Raw genomic sequence first — 25,538 nt, forward strand, 5'->3', positions numbered from 1 at the left:
TGGTTGGGGCGCGGTCATGGACGGCCGCTTTGCGGAGAGGTCTGTGGGAGACCTGGCATTTTTCCTGGCACATCAATTGCCTGGAAATGCTGGCGGTCTACAAAGCTCTGAGGAGTTTTTTCCCGGACCTCCGCGGCCACCATGTCCTGATATGCTCGGACAACACTTCTGTAGTCGCGTATCTGAATCATCAGGGGGGTCTGAGGTCGCGCCCTCTATGCAGATTGGCACACCAGATCCTTCTGTGGTCCCAAGGGAAACTGTCGTCTCTCAGAGCGATGTATGTCCCCGGGATCCAAAATCAGGGAGCAGACGTCGTGTCGAGGCAGAGGCTGAGGCCCGGGGAGTGGCGACTCCACCCCGAGGTGGTGGAGGCCATGTGCGTGAGATTCGGCCCAGTGTAAGTGGATCTGTTCGCGTCTCAAGAGACGTCCCACTGTCCACTGTGGTTCTCTCTCAGGTATCCAGCTCCGCTGGGGCTGGACGCTATGACACAGACGTGGCCGAGGCTGCGTCTGTACGCATTTCCCCCGATCGCTCTGCTCCCGGGAGTCTTGGAGCGGGTCCGCTTGAAAGGGATCAGCCTACTTTTAGTAGCACCCCTTTGGCCGACCCGGATATGGTTCTCGGACATTGTAGGACTGCTAGACGGCCTCCCGTGGCAGGTCCCTCTGAGGAGGGATCTGCTGTCTCAGGCAGGGGGCACAATATTTCACCCCCGGCCAGAGCTGTGGAACCTCTGGATCTGGCCCCTGAGGGGGCTCGGTACCTAGAGGCTGGCCTGTCAGCAGATGTTGTCGAGACCCTACTCAGCTCCAGGGCTCCTTCCACCAGGAGACTGTACAGCCTAAAGTGGAATGTGTTTTCCACTTGGTGTAGAGAGCGTGAGGTGGACCCAGTTAACTGCCCATTGGCTTCAGTGCTGGAGTTCCTCCAAGATCGTTTCTCCGCCGGTCTTACCCCGTCCACACTTAAGGTGTACGTGGCTGCCATTGTGGCTTTCCACTCGCCTATAGGTGCTGGGCCCTTGGGAAAGCACCATATGGTTGTACGTTTCCTCCGTGGGGCTCGGAGGATGAGGCCTGCGGCTCACTCCAGAGTCCCAACTTGGGACCTGGCGGTGGTTCTTGAAGGGTTGGCTGAGGCCCACTTTGAACCACTGGAGTCGGCTGAGGCAAAGAACCTGACCCTCAAGTTGGCCTTTCTCCTTGTCATCACCTCTCTGAGGAGGGTGGGGGATCTCCAGGCCTTGGCTATAACGCCAACTTGCCTGGAGTTTGCCCCTGGCGGTGTCAAGGCCATCTTGCATCCTAGACCGGGCTATGTGCTCAAGGTGCCGTCTAGTGTGGCACGGTCGGTGGTTCTTCAGGCCTTCCATCCTCCACCTCATGGGATGGCGGAAGAGGGGAGACTTCACCTGCTCTGCCCAGTCAGAGCTCTAAGGGTTTATTTGGAGAAGTCTTCTCAGTGGAGGAAGTCAGACCAGTTGTTGGTGTGCTTTGGTTCACCCAAGAAAGGGCTGCCTGCATCTAAACAGACAATCAGCAATTGGATTGTCCAGGCTATAGCCACGGCTTATCAGGTGCGCAATTTGCCTTCACCTATGACCGTGAGGGCACATTCCACCAGGAGCATGGCCTCCTCGGTGGCCCTCCTTTTGGCGTTTCGCTTCAGGAGATCTGCGAGGCGGCCGGGTGGGCTACCCCGCACAGCTTCATACGTTTCTACAGTCTGCAACTCCCCGTGACGCCTGGCGCCAGAGTGCTCGCGTCCTAAGTGTGCCTGGTCTTCCAGCTTCACACTAGGGCGGGCGTGATTACGGTGTGTTATATAGTGGGCCTTTCGTTCCCCTAGTTCTACACTATAAATAGTGTCGTCACGACGACGACGCAGTGCGAGTTCCCTCGAAGGGGAACATCTCGGGTTACGACTGTAACCCTTGTTCCCCGAGAAGGGAACGAGACACTGCGTCTCATCGCCACACCTATCACGGTCAGAGCGCTTGCTTCATCGCAAAAGAGCTAATGTGTGTGTGTGCTGGGCGTCCCTTTGTATCTTCCGGTTATGCCGTAATCTACTACGTCATGACGCAGCACCAATCAGGATTGGACAGATTTCATTTATGCTTCAGACGCGCTACGCTGGGGGCATTCCCCTAGTGTCGTCACGACGATGACGCATTGTCTCGTTCCCTTCTCGGGGAACAAGGGTTACAGTCGTAACCCAAGACGTTTTCCATCGGCCCCGTGCTTTCATATACTCATGTTTTGTGTGGACAGGCAGTCGGTGAGAGCTCTCATTGGCTGCGTGTTTAGTGTTGTGATTGTGTTCGCTGGCCGTGCGCTTGTTTTGTCATGTTTGGTGTGAGCACATGGCTTGTCATGTTTGTTTCTATGTGCCGTGTGCTCTCCTGTTGATTGTCTTAACCTCACCCCTATTGTTACCTGATTATTGGTTTATTTGTCCACCTGCTCTCTCATGTTATTACCCTATATTCTCTGTCCTGTCCCAGCTGGTTCTCTACTGTTCCCATGTTGGGTTGCTTTGCCTGTTCCTGCCCAGTCCAGCTGCCAGTAGTGTTTCCCACCACAGGGAAGTTTTATGTCTGATTCTGTTATATATTAGATATATTAGACATTTCCATCCTTCCATGTCACAGGAAGTTCCTGAGGTTCGCTTTCGGGGGCGAAGCGTACCAATATCGGGTTCTTCCGTTCGGCCTAGCTCTCTCTCCTCGCACTTTTACAAAATGCATGGATGCAGCTCTAGCATAATATATATATATTAGAGGTGGGCATAGATTATTTTTTTTAATCTAGATTAATCTCACTGTAATCTTGGAATGAATCTAGATTAATCTAGATTAAAATGGCTCATTTGAATTCTGCCGAAGGCATTCAGAATATGTGCGCTACCCAAATAATGACTAAAAGTAAGTCTTTGAGAATAGTTTGCCTCGCGTAGGGATGTACATTTCTGCCAAAAATGCCATTCGACAATAGAGGAGCAAAAGTCGAATATAGTAAAAAAAAAAAAAAAAAAAAACAATGACAGAAAGGGAGGCCAATTTCATCTTTAGCGATTTGTCATCAAACAAACTGTATATTAATTGAACAAGTAACATGTTTTCGTCGTTTTTTTTTTACCTAGTAGGCTAATTGGAAGAAGAAAAAAATAAATAAGCACGACGTAGCTACAGTCCGTTTTTGCATCGCCAAACCAGATGCTCGTTAGATCAAAAAATAATGTCATATGTGAAAATGATTTTATGTGAACCTGCCTTTACTGGCAATAGCCTCCTCCTTTTTAAACAAATTAGTTTTCAATCAATGTAAACTATGCGTGTGACTATGCCCCTTCACAATACACACACATTACCGCGGGATGGCGGGTGTTCACTTCATAAACTGTACACAATGGTAACGTTAGCTTATTTAACCTGTTAACCTTTGCCAGTGCGCCGACGCTCTGAAGCGTTTTTTTTGTAGCCTATAAATTAATGTATATGTCCAAAAAACAAATAATCTCATACTTTTTAGTAGTGCTATTGTGGCGTAATAATCTGTTTGGTTGTAAAATGTATTATCTGAATGAAATGAAATCGAATGTATCGTCCTGTGGAATCATTCATTCACAGACAGCTTACGAAGATGTTCAACGAATAAAGATCTTCATTGCTGGCAAAAATATGATGCATTTGCAGATTTGCTTTCACTAGACTAAAATGTAGATCCACGGCCACTTCATCCAACGCTCTTGATGTTCTTAAATCTTCCTGTTATGAATCCGAGTCGAGTGTGATTGAACGCGCTTCAGACGATTCAGTGCGTGAGGAACTGAACAGATCATTCAGACTGATTCGCGAACCGATTTAGACAGATCTGCCAACTTGTTTGATGAAGTCTTTGAACAGAATCGACTCAAAAGAGTGATTCATTTGTAAATTGAGCATAGCTCATGCCCATAAAAAGATACAGCGCGCGTGGAATAAACTAATTTAACAACATGTAATTGCATTAAAATAAAGTAACGAGAGGAACGTCACCCAACGTAACATGTAAAAGTATAAACCTTGTGTCCCTGACAGGAAAATACCCTGCAGCGCGATCTGTGACAGTAGGCGCGGCGTCAATTATGTTAATATACTAGGCTACACATGGAATTGTGCGAAAATATAACGATATTCGAAATCGTTATATGTTGACAGATTGGTTATTACTATAATCAATGTAATTAAATTCCATAATCAATGAATTTAATTTTTATAACCGTAAAGATATATTGTTGTATTTTGACGCCCCTAATAAACATGCACAGTGCTATACGTACCTGTCCAGGTGCAGCAGTTTCACACAGGAGTGTCTCGTACTCAATAGCAAACACTGGAGCGTTATCATTAATGTCCATGACTGTGATCAGAGCGATTCCTCTGCCAACCTGAGACGGGTCCTCTGACACACACAAACACAGTTAGCATCAACATTCGCTATTCGCTAAGCCATACAGACTCACCACATTGAAATTTAGTTTTGATTGATGGTCTAAGACGGGTCAATAATATGATGTTATGTCTAGATCAGGGGTGTCCAATCCTGCTCCTGGAAGGCCAACATCCTGAACACTTTAGCTTGCTTTTCAGGACTCTTCATTGAATCATTTTCCTGTTATCCCTGTAAAGCTGACATGACTTGACTTTAGCTTCTACCTGCTCCAACACACTTGCCTGGAGGTCTCCAGTGAGTCTGAAGAGCTCGATCAGCTGGTTCAAGTGTGTTTAATTAGGTTTGGAGCTGAACTCTGCAGGACAGGTTTAAACAGCCCTAGTCTAGATCATTATTATTTTCTGACAAATAAAGACTTCTGGAAATCAGAATTGTAGTATTGACCATTCACCAACCTGCAAACGAGTCCATTGGTTAAACCAGTTTAATTTCGATTTATTTAGTGTTAACTTTATCTTGAGAACGTGTGAATTAACTTTGGGAGAACTTTCCAGTCTGATCTATAAGAAGGAATAATGTTAGTAATGACATTTAGTGAGTGTGGATGAGAGTCACATCAAGATTCTGTGGAGTGAGATCCTTTCTTCTTGAAAGCATTGTTCTGCATGTGTGTCACCTCGCGGCATGACATCTCCATAATTAAACACAGAACAGTTGTGTAGACATGCCTTAGTCAGCAGCTCAACTCATAGACCCTGAGCTGCAGGCCACATTCAGTCCCAGAAGAACACATTCACATGCAAGTGCTCCATTGTCCTGCTCACGTGTGAAACAGAGGTGGGCACAAATACATCAAAAACTATTTTGTTACAAAATACAAATACTGGCTCATGAAATGTAACAAAATAAAATACAAAATACTGATGTGAAATATGTATTTAAATAAAATACAAGTAATTAGTATTTTGAAAATACAAAAATACTCCCACAATAATCTTAAGCCTTTTTTTAAATTACTGAAAGGTAAATAACACAAATAGTAGCAATAACACAAATATGAGAAATGTGTAAATTCAAAATGGCGAAATAGCAAAATAAAAAAAGGATGGGCATTTCACTAAATCTCTACAGGGCCTGAAATAGCTCCCTCTGACGTAAATGGCATGTATAGCTAAGTTCACATCAATGGTGTGGTAGGCGGCCCTTAATAGCAAAACGTGTTTGATGTAGGCTACGTAGCCATATTATCACCGTTACTCTACTCGTGCCTTATAGGACAAGTTCGGTATTTTACACTTAAAACCCTGTTTTAAGATCGTTTCTGATAAAATCGAATGGTTAAGATTGAAATTTGGACAAATGCTGCTGTCCCGAGAATTTTCGGTTTCTGTATTAGCAACTGATGTTAGATAAAACTGCTGGAAAGCATCTTTTGCAGCGATTTTTGTGTAAAAATAACAGACTGAGAATTTTCGTCACAAAATCAAAATTCCATTTTAATCATAATATATATGATTAATCATATTAATCATAATATGTGTGGGTTTGTTTTACACACAAGACTCTAACTGCCCTGACCGCGTATGCCTTTTCCATAGTAGAATCGCGCTGTGTGCACGATTATTGATGATTATTTTATACAAAATCAATATTTCTCATATGTAATACTTTTAAAAACCTGTAAAAACTGCAGATGGATGTTATATTGTGAACGCTTGCTTAGTATGGAGATTTCAGTGGAGTTACGACAGGCGCGCTGTTTCATAATAGGTAGGGCCTATGATGTCCTTTTATGAATGACAACACAGTGTATTGATCTCATAAGGCACAATTATTTTCTCTATAATGCCGTTCAGTGTGCAATATGTGTGTGTGTAGACTGTATATTTGTCACAAAACACTTAACCTTAATGCCGTTTTAAAGAGTTAAAAACTCATTGAGTGGGCGTTACCGCTCGTTCCTCTGATCAGCATGCCAGCTGATCTCATTCCCTGCACCAGCTGCTGCCAATTCACTCACCTATATCAACTGCCCGGTAAAAGGGCAAGCCCGGCAGTAAATCTGAGGCTACTGTCGGGTGGGATCTCTGCTGAGAAGACCTCATCAACATCTACGCTCCTTCCGGTAAAACTCAGGTGGTCTGCCCACATTCACGGGCACTACTGGACTCTGGGGCAGAAGGTAATTTTATGGACGACACATTTGCACTCAAGATTCAGGTTCCCCTTCTGCCTCTCACCCGTACCATTGCAGTTCATGGTCTCAACGGCCAAGAACTTCCCACTATTTCATTCACCACTGGACCCATCACACTCAGCGTATCTGGCAACCACACTGAAACCATTTCCTTCTATATTCTGGACTCCCCCCTCACACCCATTGTTTTAGGACACCCCTGGCTCATTGAACATAACCCCAAAATAGACTGGCAGCAGAAATCAGTATCAGAGTGGAGCAGTAAATGTCATGAGTCCTGTCTTGTGTCTGCTTGTCCGTCTGTTTCTGTCTCTACGTTTCAGGAGGAAGCAGTGGATTTGTCAAACGTGCCCACGGAGTATCTAGACCTGAAGGAGGTGTTCAGTAAGTCTCGTGCTGCTTCTCTCCCTCCACATCGTCCCTATGACTGTGCTATAGAGTTACTGCCAGGTACGTCTCCGTCTAAGGGCAAGTTATATTCACTTTCTGTTCCAGAAAGAGAGGCTATGGAGAAATATATTTCTGATTCTCTGGCATCGGGGTTCTTCCGCCCTTCTTCTTCTCCAGCGGGGGCGGGGTTCTTTTTTGTGGGGAAGAAGGACGGATCCCTGCGACCTTGTATAGACTACTGGGGGCTGAACAGTATCACGGTAAAGAATACTTATCCTTTGCCGCTGATGTCTTCAGCCTTCGAGATGTTGCAGGCAGCCTCAATCTTCACAAAGTTGGATTTACGTAATGCATATCATTTGGTCCGCATCAGGAAGAGGGATGAATGGAAGACTGCTTTTAATACCCCCAAGGGGCACTTTGAATATTTGGTCATGCCCTTCGGGTTGTCCAACTCCCCAGCAGTCTTCCAGGCACTCGTCAATGACGTGCTGCGAGATATGGTCGACCAGTTCATATATGTCTACCTGGATGACATATTGATTTTTTCTTCTTCTCTCCAGGAACACGTGCAGCACGTCCGACGAGTGCTTCAGAGGTTGCTAGAGAATGGGCTTTTTGTCAAGGCGGAGAAATGCGCTTTTCATGCACAGTCTTTTCCTTTCTTAGGGTACATTGTGTCGTCTGAGGGAATGCGTATGGATCCAGAGAAGGTTAAGGCTGTGGTGGATTGGCCAAGTCCAGATTCCCGTAAGGCCCTACAGAGGTTTCTGGGGTTCGCCAATTTTTATCGGCGGTTCATTCGCAATTTCAGCCAACAAGCCTCGCCTCTGACCGCCTTGACCTCCCCCAGAACTACGTTCAGGTTGTCAGACGCAGCTGAAGCTGCGTTTGCCAAACTGAAAGGCCACTTTGTTTCAGCCCCCATCCTGGTTACCCCTGATCCATCACGTCAGTTCGTGGTGGAGGTCGATGCGTCAGAGGTGGGGGTATGTGCAGTGTTATCCCAACGTTCTACTACAGACGACAGAATGCATCCATACGCGTTTTTGTCTCACCGTTTGTCCTCTGCCGAACCTAATTATGATATTGGTAATAGAAAGTTGTTGGCAGTCAAGTTAGCGTTGGAAGAATGGCGCCATTGGTTAGAAGGGTCGGGGGTACCTTTTATCGTCTGGACCGACCATAAGAATCTGGAATACATTAGAACTGCTAAAAGATTGAACTCTAGGCAGGCTCGGTGGGCACTTTTTTTCAGACGTTTTGACTTTACTCTCTCGTACCGCCCGGGTTCTAAAAACATCAAGCCCGATTCTTTATCGCGCATTTTTGACCGTTCCGATCGCCCGTCTACTCCCGAGTGCATTTTTCCAGAGACCTTAATTATCTCTACACTCACATGGGAGGTCAAATCGAAGGTCAAGACGGCCTTACAAGGGGTAACGCCTCCGGTCGGTTGTCCACCGAACCGTTTATTTGTGCCAGAGAAATTACGGTCCGACGTCATTCAGTGGGGGCATTGTTCCAATGTGGCTTGTCATCCAGGAGTTAGTCGCACAACATCTTTAGTCAAGCAACGATTTTGGTGGCCACGCATGGCTCGCAACGTTCACAGTTTTGTTTTGGCTTGCTCAGTTTGTTCCACTGGTAAGACTTCCAATCGACCCCCAGATGGGCTCCTTCAACCGCTGCCGGTTCCTTCGAGACCCTGGTCCCATATCGCACTAGATTTTGTCACCGCCCTCCCACCGTCTCAGGGTAACACAGTGGTTTTGACCGTGGTGGACCGGTTCTCGAAGGCGGCCCACTTCATTCCCTTGCCCAAATTACCCTCAGCCAAGGAGACAGCGTTAACAGTCGTTAACCACGTCTTTCGGTTACATGGCCTCCCGATGGACATGGTTTCCAACAGAGGACGCCAATTTGTGTCCAGATTTTGGCAAGAGTTTTGTAAATTACTGGGTGCGACTGTTAGTCTGTCCTCAGGGTTTCATCCCCAGAGCAATGGTCAAACTGAGAGAGCCAACCAGGATTTGGAGAGAACGTTGCGATGTCTGGTCTCCAAGAATCCCTCCTCATGGAGCCAACAACTGTCAATGGTGGGGTACGCCCACAATTCGTTACCAGTATCATCCACGGGCCTATCTCCGTATAAGTGTAGTCTAGGTTACCAGCCACCAATTTTTCCTAGTCTGGAATCCGAAGTCGCGGTCTCCTCCGCCCACGCTTTCGTCCAGAGGTGTCGTCGCACTAGAGCCCGTGAGACTCTACTCCAAGTGGGAGCGCGCATCAAGGCCAAGGCCGATCGCCACCCGTCTAGACCTCCCATATACGTCGTCGGTTCCAAAGTGTGGCTTTCTACCAAGAACATTCCTCTCCGCTCCGTTTCTAATAAGCTTGCTCCCAAATTCATTGGCCCGTTCACTGTCACCAAGATCATTAGTCCGGTGGCAGTCCGCCTTAACCTTCCTCCAGTGTACAGGAGAATCCATCCCGTTTTTCATGTATCCAAAATCAAACCCGTATTTAATTCTCGCATTAATCCGCCAGCCCTGGTTCCCCCACCGCCGCGACTCGTAGAAGGGGAAAAGTTCCTAGGAGGGGGGGTACTGTCACGATTCATGAATTCGCTGTTTTCTTCGTGTCTCGTGTATTTGTTGTCCTGTGTGTGTGAGCGTGTGTGAGTGGGCGTTACCGCTCGTTCCTCTGATCAGCATGCCAGCTGATCTCGTTCCCTGCACCAGCTGCTGCCAATTCACTCACCTATATCAACTCATCACACTCACCCCTCCTTGTCAGATCGTTGGTTTGGTGTCCTCCGTGTTTGTTTATCGTGTGCCTGTCTACAGTCCTGTCCTGGTTCAAGTTCCTGTTCGGTGTCTTCGTGGTTGTCGTCTCGTCTGGATGTTCACCTACACTGGATTCACCACCTTCACTCTGCACCAGCACGCTGACCATCGAGTCCCTGCACCAAAAGCCCACCCGTGATCCTGTACTGTTGTGTCGTTAAGACCCCATAATAAACGTGTTACTTGCATCTTTGCTTCCGCCTAGTGATTGTGACAGTTACAAACTACATTTTATGTTTTCCACACCTGCAAAATACAAATTACAAAATACACTAAAGTAATTAAATACGTATTTAAAATACATTTAATTGAAATACTGCCCATGTCTGCGTGTGATTAGGGGAAGGGCATGTAGTGCACAAACGTGTTTTCAGTAGGTGAAGAACCAGCAATGCAAAGCTGATTTGGACCAACAATAATTTGGTGATTCTTATATATATATATATATATATATATATATATATACATATGCTGACTGAGGCATACACAATTGTTCTGCTTTTAATTATGCAAATGAAGATTCTCAGATGTGGCTTATATTATACTCACGGTTCTCAGTGGCAAATATGGTGATGTTGTGGACTGAATTGAGTTCTCTGTCGAGAGGTTTGGCTGTGCTGATGACACCAGACAGAGCATCCACATTGAAGAACCGCTCCAGGTCTGTGTTACGGTCTATGGAGTACCTGGACACACCAGTTACGTGTCTTTCAATAATAACACGGACAATAAACTAATCTTTATAGGCTTTCTTATTTTCTTATTTATCATCATTGGCTCTAACCTGGAAAATAATTCACATTGTTAACTGTACCATGACTAAAAGTATTCTTAGATGCCCCCCCCCCCCCCCCCATTAATTTAAATGTAGCATATCCTCCAGTGATGTCATTAAACAAGCACAGATATTAATCCATAGCTCAATCACGGATCTAGCTCAGTTTCCTTCAGTCATAGAGATGCCATTCTCAAAAAAATTAATAATTGAGTAATTAAATTTTTTTGATGACCTGAAATGAAATGACAGATAATCATAAACATTCAAGCCTCAATCCCTCACAATAATTCTTGAATTAGCAAATAACTGTAAAGGATAATAACTTAATAATAACTTTATTTTATATAGCGCTTTTACAAGTTAATTCTCAGAGCGATTTACACAAGCAGAATTAAGAAAACACATAAAAGAGGCAATAATACAAACAGAGTATTTGGCAATTAAAATTAAAACCAGAGAATACCATAAGATACATCTCATTAACAACCACCAATATCACCTTTCTCCAAATGTTTCCGTAAAATAATGAGTTTTAAGGGATGATTTAAACCTTTTCAAAAATGGAACAAATCTTATTTCAGAAGGCAAGGAGTTCCATAACTTTGGGGCAACTGAAGAGAATGCCCTGTCACCCATTGTTTTTTTGTTTGTTACCGGGACAACTAAGAGACCGGCATCAGCCGAGCGAAGATTACGTGTTGGAATGTAGGGCATTAAAAGCTCGGTGAGATATTGAGGAGCGAGTCCATTCAATGCCTTATACGTCAACATAAGTATTTTAAAGTCAACACGGAATTTAACAGGTAACCAATACAAGGTCTCTAAAATAGGTGTTATATGATCCCTTTGTCTTGTCCTGGTCAGAATACGTGCGGCAGCGTTTTGTACCCACTGAAGTTTGTTCAGAATAGATTTTGATGCTCCTGCTAACAAGAAATCTGTAAAAAAACAGAGTGTTAATTAATTTTTCTGCTACAGGAAAAGACAGCATGGGCCGTAATCTGGATATATTTCTAAGATGAAAAAAGGAAACTTTGACAGTATTACGTATGTGGAGATCGAATGTAAGATTAGGATCGAAAATTACTCCCAAATGTTTTAATTTAGATTGGAACTGAATTACCGAGCCATCCACATGTATCGCTACAGGTTGCACTCTGCGTAAATGGTGAGGCAAACCAATAAGCATCACCTCAGTCTTGTCACTATTTAAACATAAAAAGTTTGCAGACATCCATTTTTTAATAACTGTAATACAGTTAGAAAGATGTGATACTGCCACATTTACATCAGATTTTGAGTGAACATATATCTGAGTGTCATCTGCATAAAAATGAAAATCAAGATCTAGAGACCTCAAAAGCTGGCCAAGAGGAAAAATATAAAGAGTGAAAAGTAAGGGACCCAAAATTGAGCCCTGGGGAACACCAAATTTTACCATGCCAACCTCAGATCTGCAGCCACCTAACACAACGAATTGTTTGCGATCAGAGAAATAAGACTTAAACCAACTCAAAGCAGTGTCAGATACACCAAAGACAGACTCTAAGCGATCACAGTGCTGGAGAGAAACAGTGGTGAGCTGTGTCCCAATTCAGGGGCTGCTCCTCCGAAGGCTGCATTTGAAGGCGATTGCGTCACAGCGGCGCAACGAAGGCTTTCCCCATTTGAAGGATCCTTCTAATTGTGGCCTACCGTCAGTGTCGCCAAGTCCGAGAGTTTCCTGCAGAATTGGGCTACTTTTAAGTTTTTGTCACGGGTAAACATTTTTTTCCACTAGTTGATTTCCATCCCCGTAAGTACGATTTCAGCACTCAAACACCCCTCAGATTTTCAAATCCAGTGGAGAATTTGGCCGCTCGATGGAGAAGAGCCGATGGTCTTTTTGGGCTACTTTTGTTGCACAGACCTGGCAACCCTCCTACCGTCCTCCTTTCCCCGGGCCGCGAAGGATAGAGCAAGGAATTGAGATCGAGATATTTAGGGAGGACATTTATAAATTAAACAATCGTATACATACTTTTTTGTAAAAAAATAATTTCTGTGCATTTGTTTATTTTTGTAATGCAAGTTATAACTTGTAATAATGAATTTATTCTGTACATTTATTTTTGTAATTTCAATTAATTTTTAAATTTGATACAGAATAAATTGTTCTATACATTTTTACTTACAGTACTTTTTACTACTATTTACAAGATAAGTTACGTTTAAGATAAGAAAAACAAAATACAAATTTTAATTAACAGTATACATAAAACAGATTGGAAGAAAACAATTTTCTGTAGACTGTTATTGATCTGAGCAGGAGATCCAGGATGGACTGCACAATAGAGACCCTTTAAAGCCAACTATAAGCCCTGTAAAGCCTGTTACCCAATAGGCATTATGGCCACGGGCCCAGGGGCCCATGCGCACTTGGGATCCAAGTGAGGGGAAGACAAAAAATAACTTTAAAAAAAACCTTGTTTTTACATTTCCGATAACACGGCATATATTACCACTAAGTGCCTGTCTTTTTAGCAAAAAAACACCTGCCACTAAATATCTACAGTGGCATAGGTCGTAGGGCGTGAGGTGCTTGAAAGTAGCTTTTGAAGCATTGGACCCGAGTTCGAATCCGCCTTTTGCCGAACTCTCTCTTCTCCCTTTTCCCAACACATATGAGATGTAAAATGTATAGCCTAACATAAAGGTCTCTAGCGTTACATTTTGCCAACAAACTAAAATCGAAACCATGATATGGCTTTGTGCCTTTATAAAACAGCACAAGACTTTAATTAAGTAGCCTATATAGGCATTTTGTTTGTGCTGCGTGATTTAAAGAAAAGTGTGCACTTTGCTCACGCGATTAGCATGGTGATCTGGTGTTTTCTCCAAAATAAAAGCTCAAGGGTTTATTTCTTGCAAGAGAAGAAATTAGGTCAAAGGTATTGTAATTTTCCTATACTATAGTGTAATGTAAAATATACTTTTGAAATATTCATTTTCATTTATACAGTACATTCATAGGCTATATGGATTTTACGTCATAGGAATAATTATGCAAATCATTATTACATTATTATAATAATTGTTTGGCATCCTTTCATTTGAGAGGTCACGTGAATAGTATCTGTAAAACCGCATTTTTCCATCTAAAAAATATATCTAAATTACGTCATATTCTCTCAATGACAAATGCAGAACAATTAGTTCATGCGTTCATGACATCAAGGCTAGATTATTGTAATGCTCTACTGGGTGGTTGCCCTGCACGTTTAATGAACAAACTACAGCTGGTCCAAAACGCAGCCACTAGAGTTCTTACCAGAACCAGGAAGTACGACCATATTAGCCTGGTTCTGTCAACACTGCATTGGCTCCCTATTAAACATCGTATACATTTTAAAATATTGCTGATTACTTACAAAGCACTAAATGGTTTAGCTCCCCAGTACTTGAGCGAGCTCTTAACGCATTATAGTCCTTCACGTCTATTGCGATCTCAAAACTCCGGCCAGTTGATAATACCTAGAATATATAAATCGAATGCTGGCGGTAGATCCTTTTCCTATTTAGCACCAAAACTTTGGAACAATCTTCCTAACATTGTCCGGGAAGCAGACACAGTCTGTCAGTTCAAATCTAGACTAAAAACTAGTTAGATAGTTAGATTCGTTAGATTTTGCCGTAGTCGACTGGTAATCAAACCTTTTTTTTTTTTTTTTTTTTAGATAGCAGCTAGACGTTCAGTTGAATAACTGTTCGTCTGTAATAGGACAACTCGCTCTACGTTTATTTAAAATGAACAGCAAGACAACTAGAAGTGAATGTGCTTTCCATTAAATGAATCCTTAACAAAAATAAATAAAAATAAATGTTGCAATGAACGTGCTTTGTTTTAAATAAATCACACACAGTAAACAAAACCTTAACAAAAAAAACTTTGCAATGAACTTTGCAATTTAGACGCGCAAACTGCATGCCGGTGCGACGTACATGCTCGAGCAGATTCAGCTTGAAGTCGTTCATCCTAGGATGCGGCGCCGCGCGCTGTTACAAAAAAAGCCGTGCACACAGCCAAGCGAAATGGGGTCTTGCCGGTCAACGCGTCATTTTTTGCCGCGCGCACCTTCGCTCTTGTGCGGATGCGTCTGGTATAAACAAGGCTTTACTCTGTGTCAGAGCGCGCTCTGATCGGTAAAGGTGCACAGACCTCTCCCGAATTATCTCCAGGACTCAGCCTCCGAAGCACCACTAACTCCGCCTCCGCTTCCCTCGTAAGATGATATTAGTATTTAAACATTCTCTATGATAACATTTTTTTGTAAAAAATATTTTAATAGCATGGTTTTGGCGGTTATAGAGTTCTAATGATGGTGATCAACTATAACCGTCGGTCTCACGTTATATAATAACCGTCACACCCCTATTGGTTACATAACACTTCCCTACTATTCGACTATTAGGTTCATAGTCGAATCAGACCTCTCCGAATCGAATCGTCGAATCCTCGACTATTAGAAGTCAGCCCTACTAAAAACACATCTCTTTGGCTTAGCATACACATAACACATTACAGACTCCTATAATTCAATGTTAGGCTGCATAGTTTAGATCAGCCGGAACCGGGAACACTTCCCATAAATCCTGATGTACTTTGTACATCATAAGAAGGATGGCGTCTATGCTAATATTAGTCTCTCTGTTTATCCCCAGGTTTACCGCAGTCCGCCGGATGCAGGCCGTATCCAGATCTGCTGAAGGACCTGCGCCTGGACACGACGACAATGCACCTGAAGTGTCACTAGTATCTCCCTAGTGAAGCCCTCCTTCCCTTTACCTCTGTACTGATAAAACGTTGTCGGGATAATTCCGATTCACGTGGCTACGCGGAAGCGACAAAAAATGATCAGAGCCACCAAGCACTGTTTTGTGCAAATGAGCGGCCGGATCGCTCGCTAAAGGTTTTCTGTTAGAACGATGTCATGATAGCGGCCCCTAAGTTAATAACTAATGATCATTGCGATGGAATTAAGTCAATCAAAAATAACTTTAGCTGGACAATAACTTTATTCTAGAGCTGCTGTGAAGCCAAAACAATCTCTGTTACTGTAATTTCCTATTATCTCGGTAAAGCTGCTTTGAAACAGTCCATATTGTTAAAAGCGCTACATAAATGAAGGTGACTTGACTTGACTAAAACACCAGTGATAATGTAATGTAGACTGAGACTCTATATCATAACTAAAAAGATGTTTGAGCCCTCTTTAATGTCCAGGTACAAGTCAATGCTTTTTCTTTGTTCAACGTGCACAGTTCATGGGTTGAAGCCGGTTGAAGCTCTTAATTTTGAGCTCTCAAAGTGCACCAGATTGATGGATTTAGCCTTAAAATGTACAAAATCTTCTTGCGGGGGAGCATGCCCCAGAACCCCCTAGAGGGACAGTGGTCCACCCAACATAGTTTTACAAAATCCTAAGGGAAAAAAACAATCATTTATGAACTTTACTCCAGCATAGTACAACAAAGTTCCTTTTAAGTCAGTAAAACTGTTAATGCCAAATTAAAATGTCCTTGGTGAAACTATACATTTGGCCTGCCTAAGAGGGGGCCTACAAGACAATGTGCCCAGGGGCCTCTGAGTTCTTAATCCGGCCCTGGATAAAGCCTCTGCCAGAGGGAATCATCTGGGATGAGTGCATATTTCCAGTGTCCACTAGCAGTTTTGCTTGGCTGACTCATGCATGGGCTGCCAATTACTGAGATGTTCTCAGAAAGAGGGAAGAATAAAAGAAATTAACTCACCTACTCAAAAATCAAAGCATAAAATATTTTAACATGAAAAACAGTTCTATGAGCTAAACTCTGCAGGACAGCAGCCCTCCAGGACCGAACGTTGCCTATCCCTGATCTATAAGATATATTTTTAGTGTTTCTATTATATACTGTTCATATTTTTTGAAACAATACATAATATCAAAATCTAATTTGTAAAAAGTCAGTTTTTCATAAAAAGTACAATATTTGCCTCTGAGATTAAGTGGAGTTGAATAACAATCTAAAGTACTTCAAATGTATACTTTAATCCAGAGTAAATTTATGTTGTTACATTCCACCACTGGTTATTTGGAAAATGAAACTAACAAACTGTATTGTCACATTAACAAATTGTTGCAAGCTGTTACCCAGATGTGTTCAATGGGACGGTCTGGTTTTGTCGTCTAGCAACTGGTGACACCTGTTGTGACGAGCCGCAGTAACATTTGGACTGGACTTTATATATAAAACTTTATATAAGTATATATAAATGCATATAGTTATAACTGCCTAAAAACAAAACGTGGTTGAAAATCTATCTAAAAATGTTCACCATTTATACACATAATAAAGTCTAAAGAGTATAAACAAGCCTATGTAAAACCACATACTGGTAACATATAAGTCAACATTTGAACCTTTATTGTATTTTTTTTTTTCATTTTAATCATTAGATACATTAGATTACTCAATTAAATTGAAACCCAAGACTTACATTTAAAAGTGTAATCTGGCAATTTGTCTCCGGCGCACAATGCATTCTGGGGTATGCAAGGCTGCAAAGGATCCTTCTGATGTATCCTGCATTCACAGGAAAAGGAGGACGAATTTGCAGGTTGCATTTTGGAGCCTTCGAAGGACCTTCACATTGGAACAATCTTCATTGCGCTCCAGTGACGCAATCGGCTATACTTTCCCCTTTAAATGAATTGAACATTAATTGGGGCTCAGGTCAGGAAGCAGACAGACTGGCTAAACCGACCGTCTGCTAGCTTTCTCACGTCACTGAGGTCAGATAAATCCCATCACATAGAGGTTCTGTCACCTAGATATCATCATAGAGACTGTGTCTGTTCTCTGAATTGGGAAATACAAAAAACTTCCAAACCCATCTAAGGGTAAAAATGTTATTGATGTTCAAAAATAAAAAACAGATATGATATAAATGAACAAATGATAAAGCTTGGGTTGCTGAATATTCGATCCCTTACTTCAAAAGCAAGTATTGTTAATGATATGATTACAGACTATATCCTAGATGTGCTGTGTAAAACAGAAACCTGGATAAAACCAGACGATTACATTACTTTAAATGAGTCCACCCCGCAAGATTACGGTTATAAACATGAAGGGGGAGGTGTTGCTGTAATTTATAGTAATATTTTCAGAATTACTAAGAAGTCTAGTTTCAAATATAATTATTTTGAAGTGTTGGTGCTTTATGTAACAATATCTAGTGTAAATGACAAATACTTTGAGATTTGTGCTGGCAACTGTATACAGGCCACCAGTGCACCATACAGACTTTATCAAAAAATTTGCTGGCTGTTAGTACTGGCTGCAGATAAAGTCCTTATTGTTGGTGATTTTAATATGTATGTAGATAACGAAAAAGATGCATTGGGATTGGCATTTAAAGACAGTCTTAACTCTATTGGAGGTAGACAAAATGTGTCAGGACCTACTCATTGTCGTAATCATACTTTAGATCTAATATTATCACATGGAATCAATGTTAATGCCATTGAAATTCTGCAGCAGAGCACTGACATTTCAGATCATTATCTAGTCTTGTGTAAACTTCATGTAGCTAAGGCTGCAAAGCCGACTCCGTGTTACAAATATGTTAGCCCTATCACTTCTGCCACTAAAGATTGCTTTATAAATAATTTTCCTGATCAGTTTTGTAATGAACCAGCAGACTCAACGGGATCCATTTGCAGCTTTTTATTAGAATTGTCAAACAGGCAAGAATCAACACTAGCAAACAGGGCAACGGAGAATAGGCAGAGAACAAACCAGATAACAGGCAATGGTCGGGCAGGTGGCGAGAGACAAGGTCCAGTAAACAATCCAGGTCATGGTAAGCAGAGAACAATCAGGAGATGGGGTACACAGTCCAAGGTCAAAGGCAATAAACAATCCACGGGAATAAACGCTCGGTAGTGATAACCAGGGCAAATCAAGACTTCGCACTGATGTGGTGCTTGGAAGTGGTTTATATGTGTGTGTGTGTGAATGAGATACAGGTGTGTGCGCAACCAGTCCCAGGTAAGAGGCATGATGGGATTTGGAGTTCGTTAAAGTTCAATATTCCAAAGATGGCTCCCTCCGGTGGTGGAGTGGAGGCAGTACGGGAGCCTCTTCTGTAACAAGTTTCATCATCTCAGCATCCCAGATAGCTTAGAAGAACTCAATATTGCGACAGAAATGTTTAAATCTCTCTCTTCCAGCACTTTAGACACAGTTGCTCCTTTGCGCTTAAAGAAGATTAAAGAAAATAGTCCAACGCCGTGGTACAACGAGCACACTCAGGCCTTGAAGAGAGCAGCCAGAAAAATGGAACGCAACTGGAAGGAAACAAAACTAAGGATATTTCGCAATTCATGGAAAGAGAGCACGATTGCATACGGAGAGGCATTAAAAACTGCTAGATCTGTTTATTTTTCAACCCTATTAGAAGAAAATAAACAAAACCCTAGGTATTTATTTGAAATAGTGGCTAAACTAACAAAAAATAAAACTTCTAGCCCAGAAATTTCCAAGCAGCATTGCAGTAATGACTTTTGTAATGATAAAATGGATATTATCAGGGAGAAAATTATAACTAAGCAACCGTCTACTACAGTATTGCATCAGGCAGTGCAGTGTAGTCTCACTGACGAAAAATTTGATTCATTCATTGCTATAGGAGAGGAAAATTTTTCTAAACTCGTTAAATCATCTAAATCGACATGATGTATGTTAGACCCCGACTAAACTACTGAAAGAGATGCTTCCAAAGGTCATAGATCCTCTTCTTAATATCATTAATTCATGATTGTCATTAGGATATGTACCAAAAGCTTTTAAGCTGGCTATGATTAAACCGCTTGTTTGAAAAACGCAGCTTGATCCTACAGAATTAGTCAATTACAGACCGATCTGGAATCTACCTTTTCTGTCAAAGATACTAGAAAAGGCAGTATCTTCACAACTATGTTCCTTTTTAGAAAGAAATGGTATCTGTAAGGATTTTCAGTACGGATTTAGACCGTATTATAGTATTGAGACAGCTCTTATTAGAGTCACAAATGATTTGCTCTTATCATCCGATCGTGGTTGTATCTCTCTATTAGTGTTACTCGATCTTAGTGCTGCATTTGACCCGATTTGACTTAAATAGACTCGAAAATTATTTTGGGATTAGTGGAATTGCACTAGCATGGTTTAAATCATACTTATCTGACCATTATCAGTTTGTAGCAGTAAATGAAGAGATGTCTTATCGGTCAGAGTTCAGTATGGTGTACCACAAGGCTCAGTACTAGGACTGAGATATCATTAGGAAGCAGGGCATTAGTTTTCACTGTTATGCTGAAGATAATCAGCTCTATATTTCTTCACGCCCTGACGAAACTTACCAACTCACAAAATTAATGGAATGCATAGCAGATATAAAAAACTGGATGACTAGTAATTTCCTACTACTTAATTCTGAAAAAACAGAGATTCTAATTAATGGAATAAAAACTTCCTCACATAATAAGCTAGAATACTGTTTATGTCTGTCACAAACTGCTCTGAGACAAGAAAGTTTAGATCCAAATGCAGCTTTTAATAAAATGGGGTAATCCAGGCACGTAATCAAGTGAATAGACAACAGGTCAAAATCCAGGTAGGCAATCCAAACAAACAAACAAACAAACAAACAAACAAACAAACAAACAAACAAACAAACAAACAAACACACAAGGTTGGGAACAAGGCAAACAGGTAATCCAGAGGCAGGCAGGGGACAAGGCAAACGGGTAGTGATGTGACATTTGAACCGAGGCGTCGGAGCTTGTGTCGAGAAAAAATGGGCGTGCCAGATGAAGCCGCGATTCGAGGCTTGTGTTGTTAACATGAAAATCATATGACTAATGACAAACGAGGACTTGGTTTGTGTGGACACGTCATCGGTTCAGTCTGAGTGTCGCTTCCGGATAAAGGGGGTTTGAAACTTGCGCCACCTTCTGGGTGTAGTAGAAGCAGTTGTAGTAGTGTCAGATTCAGAGAGTTAGAGAACTCCCATTGTCATTGTCGTTATTGTCATGTGTTAGGGCTGTATATTATTACATTATATCAGGTTAGAATACTTATAGTATATTGTCATTATTAATTATAGTAGCTATATTGTAGTCTTGTTATATTAATTAGATAAGATTATTTTGATTGCTTTGGATTTTTAGATCTGGACTGGACTGCATTTTGTTTTGGATTGCCCTTTTGGATTTGTTTGCTTTTTGTGACTCTTCCTTTTTCCTGGTAATAGATCCAGCAAGAAAGAGGAAATCCTCCCCTGTCTGGGCTCATCAGAAGCATCAATATGCTCATTTATACCAGCTGGCACTGTCATTTTTATGTTCCCCTGCATCCTCTGTTCCTTGTGAAAGGAACTTTTCCAAGGCTGGAGAAGTTTTGTCCAAGAAGATGAATCGTCTAAACCCCAACACACTTGAACATTTTTTTGTTTCTCAATAAAAATCTATTGTAATCCTGCCTTCACCCACTCCAAACTGCAGTGTTGCAGTTTGCTCCTCTACATCCCCCGTCCTATAAGCACAACACTGCACTAAAACTAGTAACAGTTCACTGCAAAAAAACAAAAACCCAGAAACAATTCTTAACTTATTCTGCCCCAGACTATTCTATTGCAGTTTACTTTATTACACTCCCTCCACCATAAGCAATGCACTCAACACAGTGTCACTTTTGTAGTTCCCTTTCAAAAGCTACAATCGATGCTGCGCTACTTAGCGCATTGGGAACGTCTTTAAACGTGACCTGCTGTGAATATAGTCTGTAGACACGTCGATGGAATCGACATGGAGGTAAAATAGCCTCGGTCGGTGACGTCATCGGTGTACACCCGCGACGCGAGGCTATAATTAGATGAGCCACAGGTGCATCGTCAGGTCTTTTGTCTTCAGAGACCTTTTGTCATGATTGTGCCATCATGTCCTTATATTCTTCTAGTATTGTGGCAGGATCATGACAGACCCATGTTTTATGTACAAGCGCATGGTCTGTTGTTTGGGCCATGTGCTTGTGTTGTCTCGTCTCTTTACCCCGCCCCCTTGTTATCCTGATTTAGTCATTATTGCTTTATCTGTGTCACCTGTCATGATTAGTCTCCCTATTTTATCCCCTTGTGTTTCGCTGTCTTTTGTCGGTTCATTGCCAAACGTTACTAGTGAGTATCCTGTCAAGTCTAGTCATTATTAGTAGCCTAGTCATTGTTAGTATTGTAAGACGTATTGTTTGTTTCTTGTTCAGTCTTTTTCTAGTACTGCCTTGTCAGTCTTATATCCCTTGTTTCCTCTGTTTTGCCCCCTCGTGGGTTTTTGTTTTCCTGTTTTCTGTCTACAATAAACGTTCTGTGATTTGCATACTGTCTGCGCCTGGGTTCATCCGCCATCCACATAACAGAATGAACCGACCAAAGAAGAACCCAGCAGACCGTTTGTCCTTCTCTGCCAAGCATCGTCTGGAGCCCCTTGAAGAAGTCTGGTTGTCATCCCCCCTCAATAAGAAGAGTGTCACCCTTCCATACTCACCCGAGGGTGAGTGGATCTTGTCGAACTTCTCCCGGTTGTATGACCACTTCTCCCGGGAGGAGTCTGGGGCGGCGTCCTCGAGGTCTTTACCTTCTGCCAGTCTTCCTGTCATCCCGGAGGGTCGTATGATAGGCGTTGCGACGCTTGGGGACCAGGCTGGTTCCCCCACGACTCCAGAGGCGTCTTCCACACCCACTGACCTCCATGGTAAACGAGGGAGACGGGTTTCGTGGGATTCCCCTTCGGAATCATCGTCATCTGAGCTCAGCCTACCAGAAGTGGTCTTCCCAGTTCCTGTTTTGTCTTCCGCTGAGCCCGTCCAGCCGATCACGAGTCCTGTTGTGACCATTGCTTCCTGACCTAGGAGAAAGAGGAGGAAGAGGGGAGCCTCCCATCCTTCATCAAGCGCTGTTCCAGAGCCCGCTACTGCAAGCGCTGTTCCAGAGCCCGCTACTGCAAGCGCTGTTCCAGAGCCCGCTACTGCAAGCGCTGTTCCAGAGCCCATCTCTGTGAGAGCTGCGGCCGATCAAGCTGCAGAAGCAGTCCTGCAAGCGGATGCTCGTAAGCGGATGCCTATCATTGTTGCTGCCGAGACTCTAGCAGACTACCTTGCCAAGCTTGTCAAGATCCTCGATGTGCCCGTCATGTCTTGTCCCGAGCCCCCTGTGTCTGTGAGCTCTACTCCCAAGCCTACCACTGTGAGCGCCGCACCCGATCCTGTCCCTGTTAGCGCTGCACCCAAGCCTGTCACTGGGAGCGTTGCACCCAAGCCTGCCACGGAGAGCGCTGCACCCAGTCCTGCCCCTTCACCTGCTATGTCCCCCGTCAGGAGTCCCATTTCCTCATCCTCTGTGTCCTCCGTGTCTGAAACTGTTCCTGCTACCACTGAAGCAGTATCCCAGTCTGTCTTCCCGGTCGCCCCTGTCTCCACGAATTCTCGGACTGTTTCCCCGTTTGTCCCTGTTTCCACTAGTCCCCGGACCGTTTCCCCGTTTGTCCCTGTCACCACTAGTTCTCGGACTGTTTTCCCTGTCTCCACTAAGCCCCGGACTGTTTCCCCCAAGACCTCTCCTCGTGTGTCTCCGTCTAAGCCTGCCCAGAGTCCTCGTCCTCAGCCCTCATCCCGTGGACCCAAGATCCCCAGTCTTCCCATCTTCCCTGGACCTCCCCCCATGAACCCTGTGATTCCTCCACCTCCCCTGCCATGTTTGATGTTTTTATTGTTCCACCCTAACCCTGTAATTGTTTATTCATGTATGCCGTTATTAGTGTTTTCCAAGGTTTTTTGGTTTTTGTCTATGTCTCGTTCCGTCTTGTCTTGTGCTTAGTGTCCCTTTGAGCGTCTGGAAGCCGCTCCTTAAGCGGGGGGTTCTGTCATGATTCTGCCATCATGTCCTTGTATTCTTCTAGTATTGTGGCAGGATCATGACAGACCCATGTTTTATGTACAAGCACATGGTCTGTTGTTTGGGCCATGTGCTTGTGTCGTCTCGTCTCTTTACCCCGCCCCCTTGTTATCCTGATTTAGTCATTATTGCTTTATCTGTGTCACCTGTCATGATTAGTCTCCCTATTTTATCCCCTTGTGTTTCGCTGTCTTTTGTCGGTTCATTGCCAAACGTTACTAGTGAGTATCCTGTCAAGTCTAGTCATTATTAGTAGCCTAGTCATTGTTAGTATTGTAAGACGTATTGTTTGTTTCTTGTTCAGTCTTTTTTCTAGTACTGCCTTGTCATTTACATTTACATTTACATTTACATTTATTCATTTAGCTGACGCTTTTATCTAAAGCGACTTACAATTGCTATATATGTCAGAGGTCGCACGCCTCTGGAGCAACTAGGGGTTAAGTGTCTTGCTCAGGGACACATTGGTGTCTCACAGTGGATTCGAACCCGGGTCTCTCACACCAAAGGCATGTGACTTATCCACTGCGCCATCACCACCCCTTGTCAGTCTTATATCCCTTGTTTCGTCTGTTTTGCCCCCTCGTGGGTTTTTGTTTTCCTGTTTTCTGTCTACAATAAACGTTCTGTGATTTGCATACTGTCTGCGCCTGGGTTCATCCGCCATCCACATAACACCTTTCTGTGTTTGGTGTGCAAGCATCTTTTTTCTCTCTGTCTACTACAGATCTTTGCTAGGAGTGATTTAGTTTTTACAACTGGCAGTGTGCAGACTTTTCTATTTCTCATCTCTGAACGATCTCAAAAGAGAAATGAGTCAGCAACCGCTTAAGCGATGTGTCCCTCCATGTTCTCGTCCTATGTCAGAACTGGATACACACACTTCCTGCTTTGTTTTTTTGGGAAAGAGCATGCTGCCCTTGCGTTTGAGCATGGTGATTACGAGCACAGTGGAATATTCACAGTTAAAGTGCTTCGCGTTCGCTTTGCTTATTTCAAAGGGGTAGCACCCACAATACGATTGTGGGCCTCGCGTGTTGCTCTGGCTGAGGAACAAGAGACGGATGTGTCCCTATCGCTCACTCTCTCTCCAGATCACGATGTCCTTTTGCCTGACTACCGAAGCGTGCCTTGACGCTTCTTCGGCTCGGGCTGAGGACACTGAATCTCGTGAGTTCGCCGCCTACGAGTGTTCCTCCCGTGATGATAAAAGGAGAACTGCTCGGGGCTATCGTTCGTGCAGTGTCCAGACTACTCTGATCACAGCAAAAAAAGTCCCATAAAACACTCTAAGCTTAAATAAAGATTATAAATATATAATATATATATATGTATATACATGACGTGTCGTTGTGCCCTCGACGTCGACCAGTTCGACTATGGCGGGTGCGAAGGCACGCGATTATATGATGCTCCCTTAGATTCGAGAGACGCTCACAGGCTTTCTCTCCCCTGAGATCGCAATATCACACGCATTACAGTGGGTCAGGCTGGTACTGCACTTTACACAATGGCTGTGTTGCAGGCTTACAAGGTTGATCTTATGAAAGATTTAAACACAGCCTGTCATCCAGACTGTGTTTGATTGTCTGATTGATATTTGGCTATTTATTGCTGACGAATTAAAAAATAATAAATGAGATATCAGATATTCAATGCAATATATCAGATGCTCATATTAATATATTGTCTGGCTGGTCTTAATTCTGAGGAATTAAACATTTAGAGTGCTGCCTCCGAACACTTCTCTCGCTATGATAAAGCGTGTGAGAGGTTACTCGAGGTTGTGACTCGTGCAGTAGATTACAGCTAGACTGCCCTCCTTGAGGATCTCCATGACGTTAACTTGTGCATGGGGAAAACCTTATTCTTC

The 25,538-nt window shown here is 43.1% G+C and overlaps 1 protein-coding gene across 1 annotated transcript in view; it reads right to left on the minus strand.

Annotated features, from left to right (window-relative positions):
- The window catches only part of LOC143744160 (cadherin-7-like), a 240,284-nt gene that overhangs the window by 79,024 nt on the left and 135,722 nt on the right, over positions 1-25,538 (minus strand). Inside the window, exons 7-8 of the mRNA XM_077235580.1 lie at positions 10,428-10,564; positions 4,330-4,451 (exon numbers count right to left, since the gene is read on the minus strand). Coding sequence (XP_077091695.1) covers positions 4,330-4,451; positions 10,428-10,564 — 259 coding nt within the window. The remainder of the gene's footprint in view (positions 1-4,329; positions 4,452-10,427; positions 10,565-25,538) is intronic.

Source organism: Siphateles boraxobius, unplaced genomic scaffold (assembly GCF_051911475.1).
Source record: "Siphateles boraxobius isolate OS27281-9 unplaced genomic scaffold, OSU_SipBor_1 199, whole genome shotgun sequence".
NCBI classification, from domain to species: domain Eukaryota; kingdom Metazoa; phylum Chordata; class Actinopteri; order Cypriniformes; family Leuciscidae; genus Siphateles; species Siphateles boraxobius.